Here is an 18,122-nt window from a genome sequence, read left to right on the forward strand (position 1 = left end):
CACAAATAAATTCATATCTCCATGATTACATGTCAGAATTGGATGATCTTTAGATCAATCCTATACCTCTCGACGAGAGGAATCCATGAAAAATATCAGTTGCCATAGATAAGATGACCCACGTGGAGTTTGGCCCTAGTTGCCAATTTTAACACTCCCTCTCAACTAGGGAGAACTCCATCTGCTAATCCATCTGCTAATCCATCTGCTAGTTCATACTATCTCTGCCATCAATGTAGTGCCCTGCATTGCTCTGCTTTGTTGAACTATGAAGAAGAAGAAGTGATCGAGAATGTATCGTACCATTCTCTATTGACCCGAAGTCAGTCCCATATAAAGAGAGTGTTTCATACCACTCTTACTGATTTGAAATCAGTTCCAAATAAAGAGAGTGTCTCATACCACTCTTACTTATCATAAATCAATTCCAAATAAAGAGAGTGTCTCATACCACTCTTACTGATCCGAAATCAGTTCCAAATAAAGAGAGTGTCTCATACCACTCTTACTGATTCGAAATCAGTTCCAAATAAAGAGAGTGTCTCATACCATTCTTATTGACCTGAAGTCAGTTCCAATTGATCCCAGATCAATATCATCCTAGCATAGGGAGTACGGTAGTACATGATGCGTCCATCGATAGTACTTGTTGGAAATACTGAGAGGGGGGGGGGGGGTTGAATCAATATTCCTTTAAATTAGTATTATTATTTAATCTTTCAGAGCATTATTTAATCTTCAATTATTATCCGTGTTTGTACAATGATAATAGTAAACAAAAGGAACACAAATGAACATGGTTTTTAAGGTGGAAACCCCCTCCAGGACAAAAGCCACTTGAACGCTTTTCTAATAATTCTTTAATCTTCAACTCCAATTGAAAAGAAAGCTCCAACTTCCTACAATCTAGAAAAGCATTCTTCTCCAGCTCCGACTGGATGGATGCTCCAACGCCCGAGATTCTTCAGTAGTCAACTGAACGGGTGCCCCAACACCCAATGAGATACAATTCACCCTAGCACCACCCTACCACCCTGAAATTTTCACAGGCTTGAACTTGTTGGTGATTTCATGCACCAGCCTAGCACCACCCTACCACCCTATAGAAGAATAAAAGAAGAATGGCCTCCTGTACCAGGGAAAATGGTCCACTTTACAATGATATAGAATGATGTAGAAGAAGAAGACACACTAGATCATAACCCCAACTATGACACAACCACCTAATGATGATCCTAGACCTCCCGACATTGCCTCTTCAACTCTTGGCAGATAGACACTTGTACAACTTTTACAATGATGCTTTTACAATGACTCTATACAATGATACCTTTACAATGACTATATGCAGTGCTGCCCACTTGAAGACTTCATGTGGTGAACTTTTTGCTGCTGTTCTGCACCTTGATTGCTGCTCTTGTCATGCTACCTTTTGTCACTCTTCAGAACATTAGATTATGCATTGAGTTTTCTCTTGATGAATATATAATACTTGCAAAAAGTCTTCAAGGAAATACCTATGACATGATAATAGCAAAACTTACCTCATCCTGCAGAGCATATGTCAGTGCTAAACAAAAACAACAAATTAGAATACAAAGAACCTAATGCAATTAAGAGATGAACATGCATATACAGAAGATACTTACCTGGAGCGTACCTCTACTGCACCATTTTGCTGCACCTTGCTCTTTGCTGCCCTAGAAAGTCTGGTCCTTTGCAGCCCTTGATAGCACTTGATCTAGTTTTTTTCTTACCTTCTAGGAGCACGATCTTGAATCTGATGTATCTCTGCTATTTTAGATCCCCAATATGTGATCTTCGGTCCTATAGTAGCCCTTTGATTCTTCAAAGGCAAAGTTATGCCCAATCTCTCATAATGACCTAATTATGGACTAGTTCAGTAGAGCGAACTTGTACAGCGTGCCACATGTCACTGTTTCCTCCTTCGGCTCTGAAGTTGATACACAAAAAACTACAGTCCATGCACTATCTGTCACTTTTTACAGAATTCCAATCCGCTTCTAAGAGAGAGCTATGATGATTTTCCCAAGGTCACCTCTTTGAGATGAAATTTGGGAGCCTGCAAAATCCCTAACTTCCACAGATCATATCTTCGAAAATATAGCGAACCAAGATCTGAAATTCGGTCATGACGTTCATCAAGATTTCTGCTCAAATGGGTTTTAATTTTAGCATCTAAGACTTCGTAGAAATAAAGTTATAGTGAAAATTCTACGATCACTACTTTTGGAGGATATATGAGATTTCTTTTTATAGAGTTGAGAGGGGCTTCTATAGAGAATGATGGAGGGATTTTAGGAGCTTAAAAAATTATTAATTATTGACTGTTCAATGGCCAAAATCAATGATAAATGCCATGCCACACCCCCATGGGGTTTTAGCCCACTAATTGGGGTTACTAACTTCAATCTTGAATAACTTACAAACCGTAAGGAATTACGAGGAGAGCTATATACCGATAGAAATATATTTTTGAGTAGAGTATTCTTATAATGGTTATGAGATGAGAAACCATGAATGATGATGCCCAATGTGCCATGGAAGTTCAGGGTCATCCTTGGTGCTGCTTGGGTTGACATCAATGACAACCTCAGATCATCTTTAGATCAACAATACTATGGTCTCTACCCTCATTTCCCTGCTCATTGGCTAAATGAGAGGTACTTCCCATGAGTCCTAGATTGCATGGGTAGGATGTCCTAGCAGGAGAAGGATGAACCACTCATCCTGCCTACATGTCGCCAGGGGTATCCCAGGGGAAGGCTGAACCACTCACCCTATGACTGTGTCTCAGCAGGAGAAGGATGAACCACTCATCCTACCTACATAGCAAACCACTAGGGGAAGGCTGAACCACTCACTCTATGACTGTGTCTTAGCAGGAGAAGGATGAACCACTCATCTTGCCTACATAGCAAACCACCAGGGGAAGGTTGAAGCACTCACCCTATAGTTGCTCATAGCTCCAAGAAGTACCCCCGAGCCCCCCGGAGCTCCTAGAGCTCAATGCCCATATCATACAGGACCCTCAGGAGAGAGTCTTTCCACGACCCCTAGTCGTTGTCAGAAAGTCAAGAATTTGACCTTTGTCAGGGGCTTCATCTGAATATCGGTGATCTGCACATCAGTCCCAATGTGATGGAGCACTATTGCTCCTTGTTGTACCATATCCCAGATAAAGTGGTACCTGATGTCTATATGCTTGGAGTGATCATAGAACACGAGATTCCTCAACAATCGAATCCCACTCTGGTTGTCACAAAATATCACGATGGTATCCAGTATGTGTCCAAACAGCTCATTGAAGAGCTTCCACAATCAGACAGCTTCACAGGAGACCATACTCTTAGCTGTGTATTCGGCCTCAGCGGTGCTCAAAGCAAGCGACTTCTGCTTCCTGCTTATCCAGGATATCGAAGTAGAACTCAAAGAGAACCAACACCTAGAAGTGCTCTTGCGATTCTCTAGACTGCCTGCCCAATCAACATCAGAATAATCATGCAGTCTCACATCTTCGGCAGTGTCTCTCAGTCCATGTATGATTGTGCCCTGAAGATATCTCAAAAGATTCTTGGCACCAATCCAATGAGAGAGATGAGGCTCAGCCATATGTTGGCTCAACATGCTAACTGCAAAACAAATATCCGGACAAGAGTTCACCAAGAACATCAATGCTATTATGAGTTGACGAAACTCAGAGGCATTTCCCAAATTAGGTTCGGAAACACTACCGCATAACTTCTTAAAGTTAGGCTCCATTAGGGTTGTCACAGGCTTGTAATCCACCTATTTCAAATTTGAAGTCCGACTCCCTCTTACTTTTGTAAATGAGAGGGTCTATACATGTAAGAAAGAGGTTGTCCACATAAAGTACCAGTATGAGAGGTCTATCATCCACAACCTTAAAGCAATGGTTTGGATTGACTTCACTCCTAGTGAATCCCAGCTTCATCAGATAGTTGTCAATCCTCTCAAACCAAGCCCAGGGTGGTTTCTTTAAATCATAGAGAACTTTCTTCAACCTGCATACATGAGATTCCCAATCATGAATCTCAAACCCCTCGAGTTGTTCCACATCTGTGGTCTTGCTATTACATGAGGGGAATGGTCCCCTTGTAAGATTTCCTATGGCACATCTTGGACATGTACCTTCATGCTCTTCTTTGAATTCAGGCATCCCTGTCACCATTGGTCTCACATCGGGTAGGGCCTTGTATTGAAGATGGGCAAACCTCCGATGCCATAGAAGAGATGTGTCACACGACATGGTCCCCAATGTACTTCTTGCAACTTGATACAAATTGCCAATCCTTAACCCAAGAGTAAAAGCATCTTTAAAAGTATTTTTCCAAACACGTACCTTTCCATCAATAAATGCCACCTTGTAACCTGTGACTTCCATTGCCGAAATGGACACCAGGTACTTTAGGTACATAACAAACTTCTTGCAAGTTACCTTGTTCCAATTGAAGAGTAACATTCCCTACACCCTTTACGGGATAGGTGGCATCGTCTCCAAGAATAATCTCCAAGTTTGTCTCCTTTTTTATCAGATTAGAGAGTGATTCCTTGTATCCGGTGAAGTGCCTTGAGGCACCACTATCAATAAGCCAATTTCCCAACGAGTGTGGAGGAGAGGCAGTGGGGAGGGCCGATATAAGATAATACTCCTTTTGCTTATCAGGAACAACCTTTGATTCTTCATACTTGGAGTTCCTAGCTTTCTTAGAGGGTCGACCATTTCCTTGATGTCTGCATTCCTTTTTCCTTTGCCATTGTACCTGTCATTCCTTCGATTGAAGTTGCCCTTGGAATAATTGTGATCATCATCATGTGATGTGCCCCTTCATTTGGACACTCCCTCGCATAATGGCCAAACTTATTGCAAGCAAAGCATCTGCCCTTCCTTCCACCCTTAGATCTGGGCTTTCCATTGAAGTGACCTTTAGGTAGGCCACAAGAGGCCTGTCATTGGAATCTCTGATAATCTTTTGTGCTTCAACTTCACTCTTGATGTACTTGTTCTTTGTATCTGGTGCATTTGATGGAGGCTCAGGGATTTTACCCTTCACATAATCCAACACTTCTTGCTCTTCCAATGTCAGATCCATAGACATCTTCCATCCGTGATAGACTTTTCACGGAGCTTGTCTTCAGTCGGGAAGAGGGATGAGGAACCCATTGAGCCTTTGACCTTGTTCAACTGTCTTCGGTGATTGCTATTTCACTCTTGCTCAGGCTTTGTTTTCACCTCACCTCTGATACCATGTTAATTTTAGGTATGTTCTATGCTTAGAGCAATTTACTTCAATTTTTCATATTAGCTCAATATCAATTCTAGATTAGCAATCACATCAGCATGATAGTAAAGTCAGATAGAACATAAACATAAACAACAGAAGACAAGAGGACACAAGATGTGGCACCAGCAAGGGACAAACCCCAATGTGGGGAAACCCTTGATCAATTCTTCTTATATTCTTCAATAGTTCAGCAGAGAGAGAGAGAGAGAGAGAGAGAGAGAGATAGTACAAATATACGAATCAGATATTGTATGACAACATCAGCAAGTCCATCATTATGATAATGATGACTGTTCTAGGATGCAGCACCGACAGACTTCAAACGCTCCCGAAGAGTATTGTAGCATATCCCTTTTGGTTGATCATCAATGATGCTGCCATGAACTTCTGATTGTCTGCTCCTGCAACTTTAGATAGGGCACAAGAAGAAGTCTTGTAATCTTACATGATGTCAGACAACTCAGCCCATCAAGGGTAGCAGTCCACCTAGGAGAGTCTTTCCCAATCCATGCTGCCTCCACTGATCATGTCAAGGTTGCCCATTTGGCATCTTATATATGTTGAAAGGACTGAAGTATAACTTGTCAAACTTGATCACTGGTTAGGGCACAAGCTCTGAGTGCCACAACACCCTAAACATATCCAACAGTCCACCTATTGACTGCGATTGGCCTTCATACAGTTCTGCCTTCTGTACGCTGCCTTGAGGGGCTGATATCCTGCTGAATGCAACACTTAAATGCCTCCAACTACTGGCTATGGCCTGCAGCCTAGCCCAACAGTGGACAGGGACTTAGGTCCCTTCCAACAGTGATCCAAACAACCCTTACACGGCAGTCTCAAGCACCTCCTTATTGCAGATTCTCCTTCCCTTTAAATCGAGCTTAGGAACAATACTAACATGCCCAAACATCCTTGCTGTCACCTACAACAATGTGACATTATCACAGATCCTCCACGATGTAATATAATTACCCTTGCTGCAGTTTAGATTCACTTTCCTAGCCGCGTCTAAGGGTCCTTTCATACTGTGATAAGGGCTCCTTTAATTATGACTTTCCTCCTCCATTTGCTGTTGATTAGGGCCTCTCCAACTGCAGCCAAGATGACCTCCTTTAGGACTGTGGCTAGGGTAGCATTAGCCCTACTTTGGCAGCAGATTAGGGCACACCTGAACTGCAGCTTAAACTCCTTGGACTGCAGCTAGGGCTTGTTAAGGTCTCCTCTATACAGTGTGTACAGGGTCTGCGTCTAGATGTCTCCTCCATGACTGTAATTTAGGGCAGTGTATAAGACTATGACACTCCCTCTAAGACTCTTCCTTTAGGACTGCATCTAGATCTCATTAGGGCAGCGTATAGGTCTCTCCATGGTTGAAGCTTGATGTTTCCTTAGGGCAGCGTAGAGGTCTCCTCCATGGCTGAACCTTGATGTGTCCTTAGGGCAGCGTAGAGGTCTCCTCCATGGCTGAACCTTGATGTGTCCTTAGGGCAGCATAGAGGTCTCCTCCATGGTAGCATATAAGCCTTAAGGCACTTTCTCTAGATCTCTCTTTTACCAAAACCCAAACAAATGAAGAGAGAGATCACAAGAGGTGTGTGTACAAAATGACTTGAGTACCTCTTCTATTTATAATAAAACATTGAGAACAAGTGGGGGTAATTTGGTTGTTGGCCGACTTTGATGAATTGTCACATAACACAAATAAATTCATATCTCCATGAATACATGTCAGAATTGGATGATCTTTAGATCAATCCTATACCTCTTGATGAGAGGAATCCAAGAAAAATATTAGCTGCCATAGATAAGATGACCCACGTGGAGTATGGCCCTAGTTTCCAATTTTAACAGTTGTTTTTCTTGCAAAAAGACATTTTGACATATTCCGACATAAATGTACTTATTTGTGAAGATGCTTCTTCCACTTGCCACCTCCTTGAATTTTGATGATGATATAGTTAATAGAGAACTTCTCTTTGATGAAGATAGTTCTATTCGAGAATGATCCTTGACCCTACAAAGAGGGAGATCACTTTAGACCCTTTGATGGTGATGTCCTTGTTGATCAATGATGACTTCTTGATGCTTCTTGGATCAGGATGATCTCCTACAATGGTAAGGTCCTTCTGTCAACGAGAGGAAATTGCCTTGGAACTTTTGAAAATGATGACAACTTCCTTAATCTTGCTTCTCTAGGATAAGTAGTCTTCAAGAAACTTGATTTTATAAGTCCCTTCATCTTGAGTAGGGTTTTTGTGGTCCTTTTGATGACTCAAGACTTTTACTGGTGTAGACTTCTTCTTCGATCTAGGGTTTTGAATGTTGATACTTTAGATCTTGACTCCAAGGAGATCTTCCTAGATTTGATTTGGTGTCTTTCTCAAGATTTGATGCTTGCGTGTCCCTTAATAAGATGCCCCTTCCTTGATTTGTCACTTTAGCTCTGAAACCATGTTGAGAAATCTAGGCCATAGCAATTAGATGATTTCTCTTGTAATGATAACTGTTTGTGAATGATTTTTACTACTTCAGATTATGATCTTCTCTTTAGTTAGATTATTATAGTATTCTTCTTCATCAAACAACTACCAAAGCATAAACAATAAGAGACAAGAGACACAAAACATAGGCGATCAGCGAGGGCCAAAACCTCTCCAACTTGAGAGGAAAACCCAAATGAATTCTTCTTCTTATAGAGACTTCAATTGACAAATACCAAGACCAAGACCAAGACCCTTGACACAACCTTTCCAAGACCAAGTCACAAACCCTTCTTTCCAGCTTCTTCTTCTTGACCAAGTCAACACTAGTCAAACTGCCTTCCTTCATTGTTAATCTCGGCTACTCTGAAATTTCGGCTCCTTTCCACAAACCTGCAATCTTCAGCTTGCTTGTACCTCTGCAATTCCGCACGTGTGAGTTGATAGAGGGAGATTTGAGATGCTTTCTTCCTTCGCTTAGCTTGGAGACTTCTTCTTAAGGCTTCAGCTAGCAAGAATGATGATAGGTGACTTCCTTAGTAGTTTCTCTAGGGATTGTTATAGCCCTACTGCAAAAACCCTAATTTCTGCCACATGTGTGAAGAGAAAATACCCAAAAACAATGTTAGACTTCTTCGCTCTTCTTTCCTTTCACTTTGCTGGTTATGAGACTGCTCCTTGTGATCTTCACTCTTCTTCCTATTGTAGATTGCTTGATCGAAATTCTTGTCTTCAAGTGGAAGTCGAGCTGCCCTATTTATAGTGTTCTACCCATGTAAATAAGTCGACATCTCCTAGTGGCAAGGTTGACATGCCTTTGTAGAGATATGTTTAGGCTGACTTGAAGGAGGTGCTTGAGCTTGTCTTGGAGAGTTTCTGAATGACTCATTTACATATTTAACATGCCCAATAAGGGTCTTCAAACTTTGACATTGACTCAATGAACTTTATGACTTGATGACTAACCCTAAAGACTCACAGTGGGAGCCTTAACTAAAAATAAAATTCCTTGCTCATGAAATCCATGAGACAAGCATTACAAAAACAATTTTCTTTTCTTCTTTACATCAATTACATAAAATCATAATTACACGTCATTATGAAGACCGAACCTAGTTACACTTTTCAACACCCAGTTCACAACTTCAGTGAGGGCACAGTTCAATCCTAAGGGAAAGCATCAGAGAGAAGGAGCAGTAAAATATCAGAGAGCAGGATTCCAGAGAATTTCGTAGCAGTTTTGCAATGCCAGAGAGGCAAGAAAAGGGAGGTTGAATTCTTCTACAGAGAGAGCTGTATAGGTAATGCGAGTTAGCTATTCTAGCAGTGCGAGTTGCTGGAAGAAATTCATTTCAGTTGCTGGAGGCCAAATCTGAGTCCAGGAGGCAGAGCGAAATTTTTCCAAAAGCAAAGGGAGGCTAGACAACCTAGTTGGAGGCAGGTCTGAGGTTGTGTGTATTGCCTAGAGTGAATAGTGTGAATTCCATGCATAGTGCGAGTTTTCTAGTGTGGGGTTCGAGCAGACAAGAAGAGGCTGAGTTGATTGCAGAGGGAGAAAATCATCTCCAAATAATTTTGCTAGATATTTCTCGGAGGATTGTTAGTTGGGCATCCAAATTATTGTACTCTCAAAATTTGCTGCATAATAATAAAGCAAGCCCTCATCTACTGCACCAGTTTTCCCTTCAGGTTTTTTCTAGGGACTTTTAAGTCCAAAAATATTGGTGTCTATTATATGTGTGTGCATCTATTTCGCAGCTCTTGATTTTAGTTCTGCAACATACTTTTTTTTGTGAAGAATTGCAGTTTGATTTATTTGTTATTTGTTGTAAAACAAATAAATTGCTAATCATTTAGAAGAATAAATTCTAGTTGTCGCAATTTAAGGAAATTTCACATCCACAAACCCTAGGGCTTTCTAACTCATAACCTTCAATATTTTTCCTAAGGTTTACAAATCCTATGCAAAGTGGAGAAATTTTGTCTTCACAACTTCCTCTGTCTCTGGAGTAACTTTCAGCATATACAAGGCATCTCTTGTGCAAGGACCACATTTCCACAATAATATAATATTTATGACAACATTCTTCTTTCAGGTCTTATCATGCCTTGAACCAAACCTCATACTAGATTCAACGCAGTCCTTTGAAGCTGCCCAAACATGCCTAAATGTGAGCCCTCGTCTAAGATTAAACTTGGCTTTGCTACTCTGCTTACTAGAGTTCTATTCAGCCTTATACTTAGTCTCGGCCCCTTATTCACGGTAAACTTATGAATGCCCATTGACTTAGCTATATATGTAGATAGAAATCAACACATTGATTCTGCTTTACGACAAAGGTACAATTTGAACTTGAGTTTGTACTTTCATAGGTACAGTTTGAACTTGAGTTTGAGGTACTTGTCTACCTGTTCAATCCTCCAAGATTCACCTCTTCAAACAATGGTAAGAGTCAATCTGAGAACTAGGAACTAGAGATTAGCTCCCTCTAGTTCTAGCTTCATAGGGAAATAGTCAAGTTGTTTAATAACCTCTTCAAACCAGACTTTCCTTTACAATATCATCATCAACAACTTCCGTCCATCATTGCTGGCCTCTCCGAGACATTTCCACGCAAGCTAGGCACCAGCTTGAGGCTTCTCATTCTCTTCTAATGTTCCACTGAGGCTTTGATACCATATTGATTCTTCAAGTGCAATATTGACAAACACAATTTTCTGCTATTTATAATTACTTCCAATGATATTGCAATTACTTTAGCACATTCCATATTATCATTATGCAATTTTACTTCAGAAAATTCAACCACAAATGCAGTAGGACAATAGAGATCACAATAGAAGAACAATGCACAACAGACTCTAGAATTTACCTTGGGAAAATCCTAACTGGGGAAAAACCCAACAACCTTTTCTTAGGAGAAACTGTCCAATTCAATAAGAGATACAATTTCATTTTATAGTCAAATTTGGTCAACCCAGACAAAATATTGTAGTGCAGATCAAACTGGTTAGGCATGTTGAAAAGTGTAGCTAGGTTCAATCTTCATAATTATGATTGTACTTGTATTGATTGGAACTTTTTGAAAAAGCATAAAGAAGGAAAAAAATATTTTCTCTAGTCAAAGCATGTTCTTTATGCTTCTAGGTTTTATTGAGTCAAAAGAAAAATTTATTACAAGTCAAAGAGTCAAAGTCCCATTTGGAATTTTGAAGAAAGAAGGAAAAATAATTTTATTTAAGTAAAAAATGTCTTTTTGTCACCCATAAGACCAAGTTGGCCAACCCATACGATGTGTCTCTTCACATGGTCGAACAACTATATAGTGGCAACTGTGCTACACATTTTTGCAACCAATTTGATTTCTGTGCAATCAAGAAGAAGACAATCAGTGAAGTCAAAGGAGAGAAAGGTCTATATATATATATATATATATATCCCTCCAAATATTGTCCGCTTGCCTAGCTCGGCGGGAAAACAACTCTAATCAGCCTCAGATCTGAAGTAGAGTGGGAGGGTTTTCCCTCTTGGGTTTTGAACGCTTTCGACCTAAGCTCCCATAAAACCAAATCAGAAAGCTCGGGGCCCAATTGATAGGTTTGAGGCTTTGAATGATAGGCGAGCATCCAAGCAGACCTCCCTCAATGAGAATCCACTTCACACTTTGCGAGGAAACTCAAGATACACATTCAACCAGATGGCCTCAGGCAGAGGAAGGACCACTGACTAGTAATGCAATCAACGCAACCGGATCTTGCCAAGTTGAATACCCTATCTCAGTATATATATATATATATATAGCGAGAGAGAGAGAGAGAGAGAGAGAGAGAGAGAGAGAGAATACACACTACCGGGGCACTTTTCTTCCGAGGATTTTTGGGAAATGATGCTTTTGACGCTTTGCTTTTAAAAAACACATCGCTTTGTCCTCGTTTCATACAACACTTGTCACATGTGATTGAGATTGGTTGTGAATTGTGCTTTTGCTGAAAAATTGTATTAAGAACCTAGTTGTGATTTTATTCAGTGAATTAATAATCTGCTAGGAACTAATTGCTGGGTGCTAGGTTTAGAATTTTGACACCGGATTTAAGACCTTTGTGGTTTATTTCTTTTGACTCTGTTACCGGAGAATCCACAGTAAGAACCATTTTCTGCCAACGTTTCAAATCCCAACCGGGATCCATCATCAGGACTACTTGAATGCTTGATAGAAGAGCTTAATTGAGAGATTAAATAGTAATGAGGAGAGAAAATTGAGATGAATGTCGGCTCTCTTTTTTGAGAGTAAATTGAGATGAATGTCGGCTTTCTTTTTTGAATAATAATTTTGATTAATTATTGATTTAAATTAATATAAATTATTATTATGTTGATCATTATCATAATTAAAATTAATATTAATTATTAATTAATTAATTATAATATTATTAATAATTAGTTACTTTTAATTTAATATAATAATTATTATTAATATTAATTTTTAATATTATTATTAATAATAATTATTATTATTATTAATATAATAATTAATAATAATAATTAATATTAATAATATTAATCCTAGCATATTTTATTAATATTTAATATATATAATATATGTTAGTACAATTTTTATTATGAAATGCCAAATGGAAGTGAGATATTTGTTATAAAATAGAATTATTATTAATATATTTTGGTATTTTATGAATAGTGTATTATTAGTGATATTAAAATTATTTAAAATGTATTAATATTAATAATTATTATTATTATATTAAAATTGATATTATAATATTAAGTATCAATATAAGTAATTAATAATTAATTAGTATTAATAATTGATAATTAATATCAAGACCTAATAATTAATATTTAAAATAGTAAATGTTCAATTTTTATAAATAGTTTAACTAATTAATAGATTTTAATTAATACTTAATAATCACGATTTATAATAATATTTAATGATAATAGTAATAGCTATTATCATAATTACTATTGTAAATGTTTAATTATGTACTAATTATTATTATTATTATACTTAAATTATTAAAGCGAGGTTACTAACTACTAAGATAAGAAAGGGAGAGGTAATTCTACCACTGAATGCTAAACCTGAGGAGTATTGGTGACCTTAATTTCTCTGATTAGGGGAAGCCAGCTTCCACTAATCTCCATACCATTGTCTCTGTTGAGATTATGTGGATGTTTGATAATTTCAAGAGCTTCTCTAATCTTTCGCCTATGATGTTGTTCTTCCCTAGCGATAATAGAGGCATTTGGTGCTTAGTTTTTGAGGAGTGTTCTGCCAGGGCCGAGGTACGAGACCTTTCATTCTTAATATCAGCTCCATGTTCCTTGAGTCTGGTCTGCAGGGAGCGACCTGTTTCACCAATGTAGCTTTTTCCACACGAGCAATCTATTTTATAGACTCCCTTAAGTTGATGTCTATCAATACTATCCTTGACAGATCTCATACCTTGCCTAATAGTTCCAGGTGCTGAGAGTTGCGCATTTATATTTTTCTTCCTCAGGATAAGGTAGAAACACCCTACCACACTGAGGTTGGTCTCGGGCCTTAGGTTCATGAGATAACATCCTTCTCTCGGCTTTCTCTATTGCTCTTTTAATCTCATTTTCTTTGTAGCCTATACTCTTAAAGGTTGAGACTAAATGCTTCTTTTCTTCATTCAGATGCTCAGCGTCAGAAATTCGAAGGGCCTTGATAGCAAGAGTGTTTAGAACACCAAATTTCTGCGTTGGGTGATGGTGGGAATCAGCGTGGAGGTAGCTTTCTGTGTGGGTTGACTTCCTAAAAACCTTATGCCCTAGGGAGCCATCCTCTTTCCTGATGATGAGAACGTCTAAAAATGGGATGCTCATGTTTTCTTCAAGCTCCATAGTAAATTTTATTTCTGAAGAGATGGAATTTAGGTGAATAAAAAACTTGTCAAGCTCTGTTTTACCATGTGTCCATTTTATATTGGTATCATCGACGAATCGCTTCCACCATGCTGGCTTCAAAGGGTAAGATTCTAGGGCCTTCTTTTCAAAGTATTCCATGTATAAGTTGGCCACGATTGGCGAAAGGGGTGATCCCATTGCCACACCAGATGTTTGCTCATAATATATTCCTTGGAAGGTGAAAACAGTTGATTGCAAGCAGATTTCGGCCAATCTTGCAGTTCCTGGATCAGTAACATCTTTTATAACCTGAATGGCTTCATCAAGAGGAATCTTGGTGAATAAGGACACTATGTCAAAGCTAACAAGGATGTCATCACGTTCTATCTTCTCATTCTTAATAAGATTCACAAAATCATGGGAGTCTTTGATGAAAGAATCAGTATTTCCGACAAGGGGCTTAAGGATTTTTGCAACATACTTAGCAAGCTCATAGGTTGGGGATCCAATGGTATTGACTATTGGTCTAAGAGGAACTCCTTCTTTATGGATCTTGGGTAACCCATAAATTCTTGGGATAGTTTCACAAGAGGGGATTAATTTCTTCTTTAATTTATCCTCAAGGTTGGACTCCGAAATTGTCTTTTTCACCTCCTTCATAATCTTGGGGATGGGATTATTGCTTAGCTTCTTATAACTGCCACATTTTTGGCCTTTCTCATAATGAGGGAGAACTCTTGTCTTAATGTTTCCTTATCTTCCAAAAGGAGGTTATTAATCCCATCCTCTATGCTACATATCATATTCTCAATAGGAAGGTTCTTCAGAGCAACTGCAAATCCGAGACCTTTGCTAAGGACATTAATGACTTCAAGATCTAATTCTTGGGAAGACAGATTTACCACTTTCCTTTTTAATTTTGTCCAACAATCCCTTAATATTGAACTAAGATAGGGGCTAGAGTTTTCCATGGTTTGTGACCTTGGTAATTAATGGTTAACTTGGTAATTGAAGGTTAAAATGACATTCTCCTTTATCTTACCTTTAGAAAAGATAAGATAAAGGAGAACGCCACTTTTACTTTAATTTTTAACATTAACACTAATTGTTTCAGGATGTTTGAGCATGGTTCCAACCTCGTCAGATTTCATATGAAAAAAGTATAAGTTCGTATCCAGTTCAAAATTCAGCATATTTAACATTTTAAAGTATTTCAAGATTGGTGGGATATAATGTTTCCATTGGGTTGCATAATGATAAATTTACATGGGACGAATTGTTATTGTTGGGATTTTATCATTGTTATTTTTTATTTTTACAATTTTAAAGAATAGGACCCCTATCCTAGGGACCCTGACGTCCCCCTGCCCCCCTTGAATTTCCCCGAAGTTTGGGGGTGCTCCCACATGTTCCCCATGTGCATCTCCCCACTCCTGTGCTCCCCCTCGTGGAAACTTGGTGGAACATAGTATTATTATGGTTTGTGTTTTTAAACTTTTACATTATGGACCTCAACTATTCTTTCATTTTCATTTATTAGTGTTACGTTACATCACGCATCTCATCTGTACTGGGCTGTAGAGGGCACCTCACTTCTCTCTCTGCAAAAATTCAACTTTAATATTAAATGTTATATATTCTGCATCCTAGCCATATCTTGTGTATCCATATCCACATCCGTGCAACTCAGGGGACTAACTTCCTGTTGCTTCTTTCATGAGAAGCATCTTGAAATTAAAATGATTGTAGACACCAATTCACAATTAAAGATGTTAGAGAAGGAAGAGCATCATTGTTGACAATGTAGTAGCCTCTAAAAGAAATTCTTAGATCCAACCATAGCGTTTTTAATTTGATGTAACTGCATAGAAAATGTCTACCAGAATATATAATATATACCCATTCTTCTCTAAGATTGTTTCCCAAATGTGATTCTTTGTAAGAAATTGATTTCTTGAAAATACAAATTCCATATAGGAAACAGAAGTAAAGGTCTCTGTATGACTGAAGAGATTGGTTGTGTATTACTACGCTATCAATAGATTTGAGTGAAGAGGCTTTCTCTGCAGACTTTGCATACTAGGATCTCTAAGGTTGGCTATTGTTCTAAATTAAATGTCTTTTCTGGTATTGTTGTTGTTTCATTGGTTTTCATGCTTTTATTTGAAATCAATAATTGTAAATTATTCCTAGTGCATTAATATTTCAAATGTTGTGCAGAGGCTTTTGCAGCATTAGATTTGGTAGAGAAAAAATTCTCATCTGTTTCCAAATCTCCTATCCGACTAGTAAAGCTGCAGTTAATTCATGACCGTGCTTTGCATTGGTGAGTGTCTCCTGGACTTATTTTCTTACTTAGGCTTGTTACTTTATTGCTTGTCCTTGTTTTCTAATTTAAGATTAAATGATTTCTCTTTCACTTAGTAGTATGATTAAAAGGGTCGTTGATATTTAACAGTACTGTTCAGGTAACTTTATTGTGCCGAAAAATTTACCCATTGACTAATACCTAAGTCTCATGGCAGTGGGGAGTTAAAATTGGCCCAACTTGTCTGTAACCAGTTGGGTTCACTAGCCTCTCCTGTAGCCGGTGTAGATATGGACCTAAAAGTTGAAGCTAGTCTTAGGCGTGCTCGCACTCTTCTTGCTGCAGAACAATTCAGTGAGGTTTGTAACCTGTTCTTTATATATTTAGAATGCTTGATGTGAATGAACATCTCATAAGAATTATTCATATTGGCAGGCAGCATCAGTTGCTCAGTCTCTCTTCTGTATGTGTTACAAATTCAACATGCAAGTTGAAAGTACAAGTGTTCTACTTTTGCTTGCAGAGATCCACAAGGTAATTTAGGCAATCCTTGTTATGGGAATATTTTAATATGATGTTTTTATTGTTCTATCTTGTTTAGAAAGATATGGCTATAACGTATTTCTGTGTGTAATGTTTGTTCTTGAAGAAATCAGGAAATGCAATCTCGGGCTTGCCCTATGTGTTGGCAAGTTTGTCTTTATGTCAGTCTTTCAACCTGGATCTCCTTCAAGCTGCAGCCATGCTAACATTAGCAGAATTATGGATGAATCTTGGAGCTGGCCATGCAAAACATGCATTGGCACTTTTGTATCAAAGTTTGCCTATGATTCTTGGTCATGGTGGCCTGGAGTTGCGTGCACGAGCAAATCTTGCCCTTGCTAAGTGTCATCTTGCAATCCCGGATTTTTCAGGTTTGTTTGATCTAAATGGTACTATTTCTTCGTATTTTCTTAGAAATTGATGTACAACAATATAACATCATTATATTATTGTACAGTTTCTTTGGAGCCAGACACTGTTCTAGATCCTTTACAGCAAGCTGCCGAGGAGTTTGAAATACTAGAGGTGAGGACACTTTTATGATCAGATGTGTACTTTGCAGAAGTATAAGCATACTATCATTTGATTTGAAGTTAATTATGTTTATGACTATGGATATTATTGGATTTAAAATATGGTCAAGGATTTTATAAGTAATGTGCAGAAGCTTGTGGTGCCATGCAGTATCACGAATTAGCAGGAGAAACTTTTTATTTGATGGCTATCATTTTCAATTCTCTTGGAAATTTTGAAGAGAGGGACATTTCAGCAGCTTCATTTCAGAAACATGTTCATGCCCAAAACTGTGCACAAAATCTAGAGCCAGAAGCTCTCTTCTATCTGTAGCAACTACGAATGATAAGCTGTTTTAAACAGTGTTGTGCTATTTGTAGAAAGGAATGACACCAATATCACAAAATCTGGAGCCAGAAGGTCTATTTTATCTGTAGCACCTATACGAGTGATAGGCTGTTTTAAACAGTGTTGTGCTATTTGTAGAAAGGAATGACACCAATATCCGTTCCATTGTTGTCTTTCTTCTCACAAGTTTTGTGGTTTCATCATAGTGGATGAAGGTGTAGAATTGTCTATTAATTTTGAAAGTGTTCCCTCTTTATATGCAAATGTACAGTGTACTGCTCATGTAAACATTTGTTGAATAAAAGGTCAAAGCTGAAATAAGATTCTACTTGCTTGGTATTTTTTCTAATTGTAAAATGTGGTAGTGCGTCAATTGACTTACCCCTTATTATCTTGAAAGGAAAAAAGATTAACAATTGGTATTAGTGATAGAGGCTTGAGAAATAAAAAATAACAAGAAAATAAAGATGCCTTAACAAAATCGATCTTTAGAAGTAACACTTTCTTCCCCAATTCCTTTGCCCATTCAACAGTTTCTCACGTACGTTGTCATCACTGTATCAAGGATGAAGCTACCTGGAATAAATTATCATTACTCAGCTTTGACATTTTTTTGAGAGGCAACATGTTTTTTCCTCAATGCTATGCTAGGGTTGGGTTTTGGAGCATAGTTTGTTTCTGCGATTGAAACAGCGTCATCAGGACTGGTT

General features: G+C 38.3%; 1 protein-coding gene across 2 annotated transcripts in view; it reads left to right on the plus strand.

Annotated features, from left to right (window-relative positions):
- The window catches only part of LOC149228080 (anaphase-promoting complex subunit), a 381,219-nt gene extending 363,479 nt beyond the window's left edge, over positions 1 to 17,740 (plus strand). For both annotated transcript variants that reach the window (XM_089378045.1, XM_089378044.1), the window contains 6 exons: positions 15,921 to 16,026; positions 16,226 to 16,367; positions 16,444 to 16,542; positions 16,658 to 16,922; positions 17,009 to 17,076; positions 17,236 to 17,740. In XM_089378045.1, the coding sequence (XP_089234171.1) occupies positions 15,921 to 16,026; positions 16,226 to 16,367; positions 16,444 to 16,542; positions 16,658 to 16,922; positions 17,009 to 17,076; positions 17,236 to 17,397 (842 nt within the window). In that variant the 3' untranslated portion in view covers positions 17,398 to 17,740. The remainder of the gene's footprint in view (positions 1 to 15,920; positions 16,027 to 16,225; positions 16,368 to 16,443; positions 16,543 to 16,657; positions 16,923 to 17,008; positions 17,077 to 17,235) is intronic.
- Positions 17,741 to 18,122: the final 382 nt, after the last annotated feature.

This window comes from Pinus tabuliformis, chromosome J (assembly GCF_031772625.1).
Source record: "Pinus tabuliformis cultivar Carrire ecotype Pingquan chromosome J, CPIR1, whole genome shotgun sequence".
Lineage (NCBI taxonomy): Eukaryota > Viridiplantae > Streptophyta > Pinopsida > Pinales > Pinaceae > Pinus > Pinus tabuliformis.